We start from the raw sequence: 15,336 nt of genomic DNA on the forward strand, positions 1-15,336 counted from the left end.
TATAAATTGGAAATACAAATCTGAGCTGTGCAAGTCTCAAGAAAACATGACTGAATGGTCTGGTATTTCTTCTTTCTTCTCATGCTGATACGTCGCCAGTTCAAATAAGGACAAGGAATGTAACCCATCACTGCATGCCAGGCAACTTTCTCCCATCGTGCAACTCAGAGCGAAGCACAAATGGGGTTTCCAAACAGTTGAAAACCCAAGTGCAGACCAGACCCATACCTGCTTAGCTTCAGCGAAGTGGTACAGCCTCATGTGCCTTCAGACCAGGGTTTCCCCAAACTTGGGACTCCTGGTGTTGTTGGACTACAACTCCCATCTTCCCTAGCTAGCAGGACCAGTAGTCAGGGATGATGGGAATTGTAGTCCAAAACCGGCTTCCAGCACTGAACCGCTATGGGTTGTACCCACTGAAAGTCACTTGATCCAGGGACAGTGCACATATCTATTTTTCTTAATGGTGACGTGGACCATTCATAACATAAGAATATTCTTCGAAATTGCGAGCAGGGCAGTGGGGTGGGGTAAGTGAAGACAAGCTACAACAATGAACTACAACGTTGTTCACTGCTCCTGCTCAGGCTGCACAAAAAAAGGCATTTTGGTTCCTGATTTTATCTGATTGTGCAGCTAAACTATAATGGATAGAGTTCTACAGGATGTGTTGCTAGTGCTGTGAAAGCAGTCAAGATCCAAGGATCCCTAAACATGCACGTCCAGAGGGTGGAGATGTCAGGCACCAACCAGCCTGGCACCCAGCCATCACCACTTGGTCACAAGTGGCTGATAAAAAGGTAAAGGAACCCCTGACCATTAGGTCCAGTCATGGCCGACTGGGGTTGCGGCGCTCATCTTGCTTTATTGGCCGAGGGAGCCGGTGTACAGCTTCTGGGTCATGTGGCCAGCATGACTAAGCCGCTTCTGGCGAACCAGAGCAGCGCACGGAAACGCCATTTACCTTCCCGCTGGAGCGGTACCTATTTATCTTGCACTTTGATGTGCTTTCAAACTGCTAGGTTGGCAGGAGCAGGGACCAAGCAAAGGGAGCTCACCCCGTCATGGGGATTCAAACCACCGACTTTCTGATCGGCAAGCCCTAGGCTCTGTGGTTTAACCCACAGCGCCACCCGCATCCCTAAGTGGCTGATAGTCAGGTGCAAAATGCACCCGCTAATTTCAAACACTGTGTGTGGCCCCAGTAAAGTTATCCAGAAAGGAATGCGGCCCTTGGGGTGAAAAAGGTTCTTACACACACACACACACACACACACACACACACACACACACACACACACACAGTCACCCAGCAGGAGAGCTTCATGGCTACATGGGGTTGAATCCAACCAAGTTCTACTCAGCATAGACCCAATGCAATGAGCCTATGCTAGTCACGTCTATTGACTTCAATGGATCTTGTCTGCATAAGATTGGTAGCAGAGCCAACCCATGGCTTCTGAACCTACCCTCCCCAGCCCTGGTCAGACACTCCTAACCACACTGGCTCTTGCGCCACCTGATGCCACAGCAAATCTGCTTCAGTCTTTTTTAAGGTGCCACAAAACACACAGTTGGGGTTTCTGCTGAATGAGACCTTACACGGTTTCCCCTTAGGAAAACAAAACTGAACAACAACACACAGGCATACTACACAATGCAGAAGCTGAGACAGCCCCCCGCCCCAAGGAAAATTGAGTTTCAAAAACAGACACATAATGTTCTTTGTTTCGGGCCCCAAAAAGAGGAAGTTTGAGAGAGACACATTTCCAGATACCCAAACGCTGACAGAAAACACAAGCTTTAAGAAACGGGGAGCGGGCTCGATCTTACAAGAGAAAAGGGAAAAGAAGGGAGAATAACCAAGGTTATTTCTTGCCTAAGGGATATGGAATGCAAATGAATTGTAGAAACGCCATAATTCTACATTATTCTCTTTTTTAAAAAAGAAAGGTGCATGCAGCTGTGTGTAAATGAGTGTACATGGAGAAAGAGTGACTAAACTTTTTTTTTAGGTAAGGAAATAGAAAGTGCCAGGATTCAAATCTACCTCATGATCCATACTCTGATCTGGAAGTCCTACTGACGGGCTTTCACTGCACATGCTCAGAGGGTCTCCCACTTTGCAAACAGTTTCTATGATCTGCAAGGAGTTATTGTGTCATTTATCAGAAAGGAGAGAGAGATAGCGGACCCAAGTCAGTCTACCCAAAAAAGCTGCTGCTTGTTGTTTAGTCATTTAGTCGTGTCCGACTCTTCGTGACCCCATGGACCAGAGCACGCCAGGCTCTCCTGTCTTCCACTGCCTCCCGCAGTCTGGTCAAACTCATGCTGGTAACTTCGAGAACACTGTCCAACCATCTCATCCTCTGTCGTCCCCTTCTCCTTGTGCCCTCAATCTTTCCCAGCATCAGGGTCTTTTCCAGGGAATCTTCCCTTCTCATGAGGTAAGCCTCATTAGGTGAAGCCTCAGCTTCAGGATCTGTCCTTCCAGTGAGCACTCAGGGCTGATTTCCTTAAGAATGGAGAGATTTGATCTTCTTGCAGTCCATGGGACTCTCAAGAGTCTCCTCCAGCACCATAATTCAAAAGCATAAATTCTTCGGTGATCAGCCTTCTTTACGGTCCAGCTCTCACTTCCATACATCACTACTGGGAAAACCATAGCTTTAACAATACGGACCTTTGTTGGCAAGGTGATGTCTCTGCTTTTCAAGATGCTATCTAGGTTTGTCATTGCTTTTCTCCCAAGAAGCAGGCGTCTTTTAATTTCGTGGCTGCTGTTGCCATCTGCAGTGATCATGGAGCCCAAAAAGTAAAATCTCTCACTGCCTCCATTTCTTCCCCTTCTATTTGCCAGGAGGTGATGGGATCAGTGGCCATGAACTTAGTTGTTGTTGTTTTTATGTTGAGCTGCTACCTTGCAATAAATGCAAAACTAGCCTGCTGGGGAGCAGATAGAAAAAAAGACTGAGAGCTCCGTCCTTCCTGAAGCAGTCCACTGCATTCCCACTGCCCTGGTGTAGTGGTTAGAATGTCAGACTAGGACCTGGGAGACCAGAGTTCTAATCTCCACTCAGGCATGAAGCCCAATCTGGGTGACCTTGGGCCAGTCACTATCTCTGTGCCCAACCTCCCTCACAGGGCTGTTGTGAGAATAAAATGGTAAGGGGGGGCGGTTAGAAGAATGTATGCCACCTTGAGTTCCTTAAAGAAAAGGTGGGATACAAACATAATGAAGTTAATAGGTACAGAAGACGGATGGAGCAGCCTCTTCTCCCACCTTCTGCCAGCCAGCTCACTCATCTGCATGCCCTTCCTTCTCACCTATGGTGATCAGGCAAGGGCTTAAGGAGAATGGAGAGTTAGCACACAGGATTTTCCTACCTTAACTGACAGAGCTTCTTCAGGGTCTCGGGACTGGCGGTGGTGCATATCAACGTCTACTGGACCAGGTTCAAAGGGGGCCCACCTAGTCCAGCATCCTGTTCTCACAGGGGCCTACTGGATCCCCACGATGGCAAACCCATAAGCAGGACCCAAATGCAACAGTGCTCTCCCCACCTGCCATTCCCAGCAACTGGTGTCCAGTGGCCAAGTGCCTTCAACAGCAAAGATCACAGCCATTGTGGCTGGTGGCCAATGATACCTTTATCCTCCAAGTTCATGTTGTCTAATTCTTGTACAAAGCCATCCAGCTGGGTGGCCATTGACACAACTTGTGGGAGCAGGTTCCATCCTGTAATTCAATAGCTCTGCTACCTGAGAGCCAAGTGCCAGGAGACTGAAGCTACATGCAAAGTCTAGGCAAGTGGTTCTCAAACTTTTTTTTGAGCAAAAGCTGGCTTGAGGCACATCAGGGTTTTTTTGTTGATAAGAAATACACTGGAAAACAAAAAACTATATTATACTGAAATGCTTAAATGTTTCTTTGATTGTCCTTGAATCTTCCCATCCTCTCCTGGCACACCACCCACTTTAGGTCTAGGGCTAGGCTCTCCCTGTGCCATATAGGCCCTCCTTAAAGAGCTGCCTTGCAGCCAGACAGACCGTTACCCAACAAAGACCAGTACTGCCAATCTGGCTATTGGCTCTTCCCAGTTACAGGCAAAGATGGACCTTCCCTGTTCCTATTACCTAAGAATCCTGGTTTATGGCCTGGAACAACTTCCTTGCCAAACTCATATATGCAAATCTGGACTCGCAAGGGAGACTTCAAAGAATGTGCAGAGGGGGGTTGTGGGGGGGGGGCTGTGAGCTAGCCCCTCTTCCACCATCCCTCCCCCTCAATTCCATGCATTTGACATTAAGTACATGTTTCCCTCCAAAACATTTCTTATTGAGTTTTAACATACAGACATGATGCACACACATTCTATATATGTGCCGATTTGCTTTGAGTGTGCAGAGTTCCTGAGGAGAGAGCCTTGCCCAATCAGGGCCCCATCCCACACGAAGCTCCACACATGCATCAGTGCAACTACGCAGAACTCCTTCTAATGCACATCAAATGTGCAGATGTGAGAGGAGCATGTTTGTGGGCACAATGGTGCAGCCCCCTCACCCCATTATTGTCCATATCTCAGCTGGTAGAGAGCACGAGACTCTTAATCTCAGGGTTGTGGGTTCAAGCCCCACATTGGGCAAAAGACTCATGAATTGCAAAAGATTACCCTCGCGGTCCCTTTCAACTCTACAATTCTATGAAATCGTCAGTCAGATCTTATTTGTCTACAAAATGCAGATTACAGCCAGAAAAACCACATCTGGGACATCGCTATTTGTAAAAAAAGGAGAAGAGAGAGACCACATACCTTTAGCAGGGTCTCTATACCTAGACAGTCAGAACCCAGAGTACGCAGAAACCAGAATACGCAGAGTAGCTCGACTTCTGCACTGCAATTATGCTTTTCAAAAACTTTCTTCTCCACATTGTTCGCCCCCCATGTAATCCCTGCATGGTGCCAGTGATTCCCGGTGATTGACCTTCTGTATGCAAAGCACATGCTCTACCACTGAGCAACAGCTCTTCCCAAATAGGAACATAGGAAGCTGCCTTATAGCATATCAGAGCACTGATCCATTTGCTTCAGTATTGTCCACACAGATTGGCTGTGAGTTTGTTTTACTTAATCCTGCTGCCTTGAGATGTCGGTGGGCGGCTAGACTTGGGACATTTTTCATGCAAAGTATGTGCTCTGCCAGAGCCCCACATTCCACCCCCAAAGGTAGAGGACAGAGGTTCTGCTGGAGAATGTAGGGATTTGTCCCACTCTTACCACTACCCTTGCACACTAAGCAAGAGCCACAGATTTGAACCAATTCCCTGGCTGAGGGTCTTTCAGAGCTGTTCCCATGAGCTTCCAATGAACTCCAGCATATATATGCACATACCCCTTTGCAATGACACCATGTTCAAAATTAGCTAGGCGCCAGCGCGTTTTGCATCTGGCACAGGTCTAATTGCAACCATCTAGAGATCTCTGAATGCCAGGATGGCGACTGGGGAAAGTAAAATGTCCCTGAGAGAAGGATCTGAAATATTTCCCTTGAAGCTTGGATTTGTTTTATTCTGCATTGTTTTATTTGATGTCTTAATGTGTTGTAAACTGAGATTTGTTCTTTAAAATATAAAGTGGTACAGAAATGAAATGGACAACAACCACCATCCATGTGGGGGAAATGGTGCCTAGACATTCTGTAAGCTAGGTTTAAGGTGCCATTTGGCAATTGGATATCTGAGCTTCTAACACTGAATGACACCTAATTCTAGATTCTAGATTCCACCTAAACATTAGGGAGAACTTCCTGACAGTAAGAGCTGTTCGACAGTGGAATTTGCTGCCAAGGAGTGTGGTGGAGTCTCCTTCTTTGGAGGTCTTTAAGCAGAGGCTTGACAACCATATGTCAGGAGTGCTCTGATGGTATTTCCTGCTTGGCAGGGGGTTGGACTCGATGGCCCTTGTGGTCTATTCCAACTCTATGATTCTATGATTCTAGATGGAAGCAAGCAAGCTCTGATTTCATGCTGGTCACAGAAATGCAAACTGTACAAGCTCCACAACCACGAGCTTGTATTTTCACCACCAGCTATTTCATTACAGTAGCACCTCGGCTTATGTTACCCTCGGGTAATGTAAACTTCGGGTTGTGAAAGCGGCAAACCCGGAAGTGTTTCACCATGCCCGCATGCGCAGAAGCGCTCTACTGCACTGCGCACAGGCGCAGAAGCGGTCCCTCCGGTTGCAGAAACCTCGGGATCCAACCGGAGCTCTGGAACGGATCCCATCCGCAACCGGAGGTACCACTGTATTTTCATCCCAAAGAGCTCAGAGTGGCAAATGTGTTACGTAGCTCCCATCCACTTTATCCACACAAACAGTGTAAACAAGGTCTGGTCAGGCTTAGAGGAAAGATAAAGAGCCTGGTGCCCACAGATGTTGCACTACACCAGCCCCAGCCAGCAAGGGCAATGACAGACGATGCTGGGAGCTTTGGTCCAGCCACAAATGGAGGGACACAGTGTCCCTGCTTGTCAGGGCTGGTCACTGGCATAGCCTTGTCAAGGTGCACAAGGAAAACTAAGCCAGAAATTCTGCCCATTCTTTTCTTTTGAGGCACAGGAATAAGGGTGTAGGCATTTGGACCTTCGGAGCTAGGCTGTAGCTAGGCCTGCCCATTTTGGAACAGGTCCCAGTTATCTTGCCCTGCGACTCAGAGACATGGAGAGGCCAGAAGATGAAGCACTTCCTGTCCTGGCGGAGTTTTGCTTTTCCCCCAAAACAAATCCTTCTCATTGGCTTGAATTCTAAAAAACAGCACCATGCCAAATTGCTTAGTGCTTTGCGGGAGAGCCCCAGAGCCTGTTGCTTAGTTTATATGCTAGCAACTGCCTTCACCACTGCATTAACTACAACACCGCCACCTGCACACGTGGGGCTGGTGAAAAGAGTTTCAGATAGGATACATAGGATAGTAGCCCATGGCCCAAGGAGTTGCATGCAGACTTCATGCCTTGGCAGCTCCAGGAAGAGATGCATAAGATCCCCAGCAGCAGCCACCACCTGGATAAACTGGGGGGGGGGGGGGACGACCTTTGGACCATGGGCCAAATTTGTCTCACAAGACAAGTTTCCCAAAACCACACCCACCCGCCCCCCACGCCAGATGTCAAATGCATCATCAGATGCAAGGTAGGTACAGAGACATGTCAGTTGGCTGGGCGACTGAGCTCCCTGTGGGAAACTCAATTGTGCAGCCAATCCCTGCACAGCGCAGGCTTGAAGTCAGGGCCCATCAATGGTGAAGCAGTGATTCCAAATCTGCTGATCAGCAGCGCCTCAAAGCAGCATGCAGGCCTCTTTAAAAGTGTCATGCGGTGCTTTGATGTCCTGGGGGTCACTGATCACCGCCTGATGTCACTGTGATGTCAGATTCAGCCCATGAAGGGTATGTGAGATAAAAATTTGGCCTGCAGGTCAAAAGCCGGCTTCCCGCTCCCTGGGGTAGATGGTGGTGTTAGACAAGCTAACTAAAGCAGCAGCTATGTTCATACATCACAATAACCCAGGGTTGCTGGCTTATTATGGTTCATCAGGAACAGTAGGATATACATGGAATCAATCAATGCCTCAACACAAAGCTAACAGGACCAAACAACAGCTTCTCGCAGCCCTAGCACATTTATTTTTCTCACCATGGTTGGCAGAGCCATCACCTCTGTGATTCAGGAACATAAACTAAGGCAGTGACAGGGAACCCTGTGGCCCTCCAGATATTGGTGAACTACAACTCCCATAACCCATGTGCAACGCCCGTGTCAGCTGAGGTTGGTGGGAGTCCAACAACATCCGGTGGTCCAGAGAGTCCCCATCTCTAAACAAACAGCAGAGTTTTAATAAACGGTGCAGTTTTTGTAATTTGATGTTTCTTTTTGAAATTATGAAAGTGTACAATGTTGTTTCTCCCCACTGCCTAAGGCAGGGTCTGGGGAACCCATCACCCTCCAGATGTTGGACTGCATCTTCCATTGTTAAGGCAAGCTCCTCCCCAATATTTTTTTATTATAAACAGTGTATTTATTTTAATAAATCAATTGGTCATCCCTGATCAATGGCCATGCTAGCAGGAGCTGATGGGAGTTGTGAGTCCAACAAACACCTGGAGGGACGCAGGTGCAAGAGGTAAAAGACCAAGAAAAGGAACAGTTTTTTCATTTCATGCAACTGTCAGAATTTGTTGCAGCATAGAGCCAGTAGGGCAGAGTACTTTAGAGTGGCAGACTAGGGCTGGGGGGGGGGGTCCTCAGGTTCAAATCTACACTCAGGTGGGCAAACTTCAGCCAGTCACTATCGCTGAGCCTGGCCTACCTCACAGGGCACTAATGGAGGGAACATACATACCTTTGTTAAAAGGTAGCATCATGGGAATAAGCAGGGAAGAATCATTTGGGAAAGGATGAGCAGCTTTATCTGTTCCCACCCTAGCACATAAGAATTGGTTAGAGGGCACACATGCATCACTGCCATTCATCAAAAACATTGACAGTTTTGGATTGTATTAGTCGCACCCAAGGGTAGGTCCATTTAAATGAATGAGATGACTGACAGGTCTCTTCATTTCAAGAGGTCTACCTGGAGTAGAACTCAGCTGGATACAACCCAGATGAGTACACTGACCACATTCTCACACAGCACAGCAAGATATGATGGCCAGTGTTAGAAACTGAGATATGAAAGCTAGGAGCTAAATGGCACCTTAAACCTAGGTCATGGGCGCCACAATGGAGTGTCTAGGCACGCTTTTTAATAACAAGAATACAAAGCTGAAAATGAATGAACTGCAGCTAAAATTTTATCTTCATTTTTCACATAGTCTAGTCCGCATCCTAACACTGCAAAAACAACAACAACAACAACAAAGCCCTACTTCCCCTCCCTGCCCACCTAATATTATTATGAGGGTCCCTTCTCCAGTCTTCAGAGAGTGGCTGGAAGTGGGGAGGCAGAAAAAGGTCCTGCAGTGGTAGTTTTAATCTGAAATTTTAGGCGCAATACTGCACCCTGAGCTCAGAAACTGCTTGCATTAATGAAATTCCCTGTAACAAAACTGCACTTAGAACAATAGAAGTTTCGAACGCTGATGATGGGCACTAGGACGCCCCACAAAAACAAACAGAAGACAGCAACATTCCAAAGATCATCAAAAATCTAAAATACCCGAGCAAATAGGAAGGTCTTCAGCTGGCACCTAAAAAGCTTGCAAGGTGGACACCACATGTGCCCCCCATGAGGAGAGGATCCCTAAGTTTAGCTGCCCCCCCCTTCGTGAAAGCTTGAGGTACATTTGAGAAGGGTAAATTTGAGAAGAACTCTAACAGGAGATCTGAAGATGCATGCAGGCTGATAATAATACATAAACCATAATCACTACAAAACTACAGAAAGTCAAATATCACTGCGCATCAACCAGCACTAAATAATCCAGAAAGGATAACCAACTAAAAGCATTCGGGACCAGCCGTGTTTGGGGACAAACCTCTATTACAAGTTAATTCCTCCCTGCCCCCAGCTCCAACAGCAAAATCGAAATTGTGAGCCCTATCAGTCGAAGACAAAGGATAAAGTGCACCAGTAGGAAACAACACAGAAAGGAGCCATTAGTGAAGCACATAGGAGCAATTTCTTCCAGGAACCAGTCACAGGCCCAACTTGTAAGCAGGCTTGGCCAACCTGGTGCCATCAAGATGTTTTGAACCACATCTGGCTGGTGGACATTGTAGCTCAAAACATCTGGAAGGCACCAGGTTGGCCTAGAAACCTACAAAGTGTGCATGGTGTGTCAGTCGTCCCCAACCTCCTCCTCAGATGCCCATCCTCTCATCCCAACTCAGAGAATGCCCCTGCTGCAAGAGGAATAGCCCCAACCAAATACCACTCCCTCTTGAAATCAGCCAATCGCTAGGCTCATTTTGCACCTGGCTATTGGCCACTTGCAACCAAGTGAAGATGCCCAGGCACCAGGATGGCATCTGACACCTCCACCATCTGGAGAGGAATGCCTGGGGATCGGTGGATCTTTTCACACACTAGCAACACATTTCATTTATTGCTCATCACATAGGGAATGTTTATTAAGAAACCAATAAACATTTCTCCTCCTCTCCTCCAAATCAGAGACATCTCACCTCACACCTTCCTAGTTTTATTATGTTTTTATATATGTTGGAAGCCACCCAGAGTGGCTGGGGCAACCCAGTCAGATGGGCGGGGTACTAATAAAAATTATTATTATTAGTTAACAGAGGACCAACTGTTTCCCTCTTCCTTCCTAACTCACCCCTTTAACTCTGGCCTTTGACAGGTAAGACATTTTTGTGGGACCCATCTCATCTTCCATTTTTGTTTTACTCTGTACACTGCTTCATTTGCTCAGGATTGCTTTGTTTTAATAGCTGCATCTGAAAATCGTTTTACTTGCATGATTACATTGCTGTAACTCAATTTGGAACTTCACAGCTGAGGGAAAGTGGTTTTTTAAAAAAAACATACTTAAGAATTACTGAAATCAACCCGAGATAGCCACTGCCATTATTTTCAACAGGTCTACTCAGTGTTTTTCTTCCTTCTAAAAAAATGTACCGGTACTGCGTACACTTGAGTAACCCCAGGGGGGGGAAAGCACTGGGCCTTCTCTGAGCGGGGCCAGCACTGGATCTGACCCATAACTGCTTGCAACTCACCAAACTGTGTTTCAGTGTGTATTTGTTAATGTTTTGTATCATTGGCTAATGGCACAATGTATTCTAATGATTTCAAATGTAAGCGAATAACAACGACGACGAGGAAGAGAGTTGTGCATCATTTGCTAATGGCAAAGTATGCGTTTGTGTTGCCAGATGCGTTGCGACGTGAACAACAACAAAGTGGAGGGGGGAGAGGAGGAGGAGGAGGAGAACGCACACCCCTCCTCCCTCCACTAAAGCGGGTGTGGGGAAGCCCCACATCTGGGGCAGAAAGGCAAAGATGCCCCCACCCCCGGACCCACAACTGAGAAGGAGGTTGCAAGCAGAAGGCAAAGGCACTCACCGTCCATGTTGGCAGCCTGGAAGCCCCCCTGGGGCAGAGAGTCCCCCATGCCAGTTGGGTGGGGAAGGTGCGGGGGGGACACCACCGCCACGCAGGCCCTCGGGAGCAGGAGAAGAGGCGCCTCCAAGGAAGGAAAGAAGCCAGCCTTGAAGCCGTCGGTGGTAGGCGGCAGGCCCAGGCTCCCTCCCCGCCCCCTGAGTCCCACTAGTACTACTACGGCGCAGCAGGAAAGGGCGCTCGCAGGCGGCGGCGGCGGCGAGACACGCAGGCGCACCCAGCCCGCTCCGCTGGAACCTCGGCAGCAGCAGCAGCAACGCCTCGGGGTCGGAGGAACCACCGCCACCCCGCCCCACGTGACCCCGCCGCCTGCCGGGAAGGCGCCGCCTCGCGCCGCTTCTCGCTCGCGCCTCTCGCGCTCATCCTCGCCGCCCCCCCCCGCCTCTTATGCAAATCGCGGGCCTAAGGGATCGGGCGTAAGTGCCTTACCTGGCTCAGGAGGGAAAGGGAACCTCCGAGGAGAGCCCAACCTGGATTCTGTTGGGTTTTATTTTTTATTTTATTAGTGTTATGTTGCGGGTGGCAATGTTTCATTCTGTGAAGCGCCCTGAGATTTTATGAGGAAGGGCGACGTATATAAATCTTAAGAAATTAAAAAGTATGCAAGCACAAGAAGCGTTGTGCGTCCCAACATCCTCGCTTCTCATGCGCCTCTCAGAAAATAACAAAAGGAGAGCAAAGCAAGGAGAAGACCTATGAAGGGGTTGCGGGGTAGAGAGGCAACATAACAAAAGCTATGTAATACGAGGAATGAATTAAAAGGAAATATATTTGAAATATACTCGGAGTTCTGTTGTGATTTCATGCTCTCTATTGCAGCTTGTAAAACAGTGACTGAATTGCCCCCCAAACCTCAGGCTTTTATATACATTATTTACATAATGAGTCCCATCTGATTGGCTGATTCTGCTTCCCTCCTGGAGCCTGATTGGTCTTTTCCTGCAGGCCAATCAGTTGTTGCAGTCTCGGATCCTACTTGCCTATTGTTCTAAGATCCAAGCTTAGTAAGGTAAAGGTAGAGGGGTAAAGGGACCCCTGACCATTAGGTCCAGTCGTGGCCGACTCTGGGGTTGCGGCGCTCATCTCACTTTTTTGGCCAAGGAAGCCGCGCACGGAAACGTCATTTACCTTCCCGCCAGAGTGGTACCTATTTATCTACTTGCACTTTGATGTTTTTTCAAACTGCTAGGTTGGCAGGAGCAGGGACCGAGCAACGGGAGCTCACCCTCTTGCGGGGATTCGAACTGCTGACCTGATCGACAAGTCCTAGGCTCTGTGGTTTAACCCACAGCGCCACCCGCATCCCTTAGTACATAACACCATTGCTTAGTGCATAACACCATTGTTATAAGGAGGAGGAACAAAGGATAGAATCATCTTGGCTGCGGGCTGGAGCTGCTGCCATCCAGAGACTGTGGAGCATGACTCTAGGACTCAAGCTGGCCAAAGCTATGAGAGAAGCAGGGAGATGCACTCTGCTGATCTAATACTGTGTTCACTTCCATCCTAGGCTCAGGTTGTATTTATTTGAACAAGCCATTTATCTCATAGTCACCATAGTCTCTTGTGCCTCTTTTTATCCAAAGGAACACAGACCCTGGGTAAATGCTGGGACTAGGGGTGGCGCCCAACCTTTGTGTTCTTTATTTTCCATAAATGTAAAAAAAAAAAAGGACCCACCTTTCAATAAATTTCAAACTGAATACTTATAGTTGTTTTTAAAATAAATGAATAAATACTAAAAACAAAACATAACTTAAGCCAGGGTTGTTTATTCTTTCTTGGTTCTGGAGCAAAGGTTTTCCTCTCCGCTCTTTAATTAGACTGTTTGGGTGGCCAGCAACTGCTTTCTGAAAAGCAGTCATCAGTTACATAATGCTATCAGTAACATGTCATCAGTAACATAAATTATAGCTGTGTTATCTGTATTTCATCAGTGCAAGGAGGCTCTGCAAACCCTTTGCATGTACCTGGCAATGCCAGCCTCGGACATGGGCCCTGATTTATCACATACAGGCATTTATGCAAGGAGCTCAAAATGATCTACACGATTCCCTATCCATTGCTAAGGCCACCTAGTGAGCTTCATAACCAAATTGGGGGTTTGAACCTGGGTATCCGCTAGTATTCCTATTTTCATCTGTGAAATGTGAAGATATTATTTTATTATGGTGAAAAGGGAAAGCACTTCTGGACACCTTGAATGCATTCACCTCACTCTCCATGTGACTACAGCCAACACTGACACACATCTAGTATTAGGAGCAGTTTTCTGGTCAAATTATGTTTATCCATGGAAATGCATATGCAAAAGCTTGCTTACAATTTTGTAGTTATTTGCTTATTTTTTCAACTAACAAAGGTCTTACTTTTTTATCTATGTATGGAATGGAATTCTAATGGGCAAAAAACAACAGCAACCCAGCGCCCTGCTTGTAGTTGCACACAGAATTGTTATCTGTTGGTGAGAGCCTTGAGTAGTAGAGTGAAAAGTCCCTGGTTCACTCCCTGGCATCTACAGTTAAAAGGGTCAGATAGTCAGGGATAGAAAAACTGTTATCTGGCTGAGACCTTGGCCAGCTGCCGCAGTAGACTAGCCTAATGAGTTTACAAAAGGCAGCTTCTTTTTTAGACATGCTAAGTGACTGCTTTCACTTTGCTTTAGTGGTCCTCAGAACAACAACAAAATCCAAATTGGGAATTGGTGTATTTTTATTGGTGAAAGGGTTGGTTAATTTTGCAGCCAACTCCTGTATGTTTTATACCCCCCCCCCGGTTGAAATTATCAATTTGTCCCTTGACACGGGGACATTCCCAGGGGAACTGAAGGAAGCAGTGGTATGTCCACTCTTAAAGAAAACTTCATTAGATCCCTTAGACCTATCCAATTACCGCCCAGTTTCAAATCTTCCATATCTGGGTAAGGTAATTGAGAGAGCAGTTGCTGAACAGCTTGGTAGGTTTCTGGAGGAAACATCGACTTTAGATCCATTTCAGTCCGGTTTCTGTCCTGGTTTTGGGACCGAGACGGCTCTGGTTGCCCTAACAGACGATCTCCGTAGACAGCTGGATTGAGGCGGGTCAGGACTGGTGATCCTTTTAGATTTGTCAGCAGCCTTTGACATCATCGATCATGATCTTCTGGACCACCGCCTCGCAGACGTGGGGATACAGGGCATAGCCCGTAACTGGCTGTGCTCTTTTATCTCTGGTCGGGGACAGAGGGTGGCACTAGGGAGGGAAATGTCGTCGCGCCACTCCTTGGTGTGTGGAGTGCCGCAATCCTCTCCCCAATGCTTTTTAACATCTTTATGCGCCCCCTTGCCCAGATTATCCAGAGCTTTGGGCTGGGTTGTCACCAATATGCTGATGACACTCAACTCTATCTGCTGATGGATGGCCACACCAACTCGGCCCCGAACACACTGACCAGATGCTTGGAAGCTGTGGCTGGATGGTTTCGTGGGAGCCGATTGAAACTAAATCCTTCGAAGACAGAGGTCCTATGGCTGGGTCGGGATGGCATGGGGATGAGGGACCAACTCCCTTCTCTTGCGGGGGCCCAATTAGTGCCATTGCCTTCCGTTAAGAGTTTGGGTGTAATCCTTGATGCCTCCCTTTCCATGGAGGCGCAAGTTACAGCAACAGCCAAGGCGACATTTTTCCACCTTCACCGCATCAAGCAGTTGGTCCCTTACCTTTCCCGCCCTGACCTGGCCACAGTGATCCATGCGACGGTCATCTCCAGGCTTGAGTACTGTAATTCGCTCTACGCGTGGCTGCCCTTGAAGCTGTCCCAGAAACTCCAGCGGGTGCAGAATGCTGCAGCGAGGCTCCTCACGGGGTCTCTGCCATGGGAGCATATTCACCCAGTGCTTTTCAAGCTGCACTGGCTCCCGGTGGAGTACAGGATCAGATTTAAAGTGCTGCTTTTGACCTTTAAAGCCCTTCACGGCCTAGGACCCTTGTACCTACGGGACGCCTCTCCCGGTATGCCCCACGGAGAGCCTCAAGGTCCATAAATAGCAACACCCTAGTGGTCCCGGGCCGTAAGGAAGTTAGATTGGCTTCAACCAGAGCCAGGGCCTTTTCAACTCTGGCTCTGGTCTGGTGGAACACTCTGCCTCATGAGACCAGGGCCCTGCAGGATCTGATTTCTTTCCGCAGGGCCTGTAAGACAGAGTTGTTCCGC

General features: G+C 47.8%; 1 protein-coding gene across 2 annotated transcripts in view; it reads right to left on the bottom strand.

The window, feature by feature from the left end:
- Positions 1-11,519, bottom strand: part of RELA (RELA proto-oncogene, NF-kB subunit) — a 31,782-nt gene extending 20,263 nt beyond the window's left edge. Inside the window, exon 1 of one of the 2 annotated variants that reach the window (XM_083477941.1) lies at positions 11,088-11,519. In XM_083477941.1, coding sequence (XP_083334067.1) covers positions 11,088-11,136 — 49 coding nt within the window. In that variant the 5' untranslated portion in view covers positions 11,137-11,519. The remainder of the gene's footprint in view (positions 1-11,087) is intronic. The other variant, XM_083477942.1, reaches the window with a different exon arrangement.
- Between the last annotated feature and the right edge of the window lie 3,817 nt (positions 11,520-15,336).

Source organism: Podarcis liolepis (genome assembly GCF_965112155.1).
Source record: "Podarcis liolepis genome assembly, chromosome: 15".
In the NCBI taxonomy this organism is placed as follows: Eukaryota; Metazoa; Chordata; class Lepidosauria; order Squamata; family Lacertidae; genus Podarcis; species Podarcis liolepis.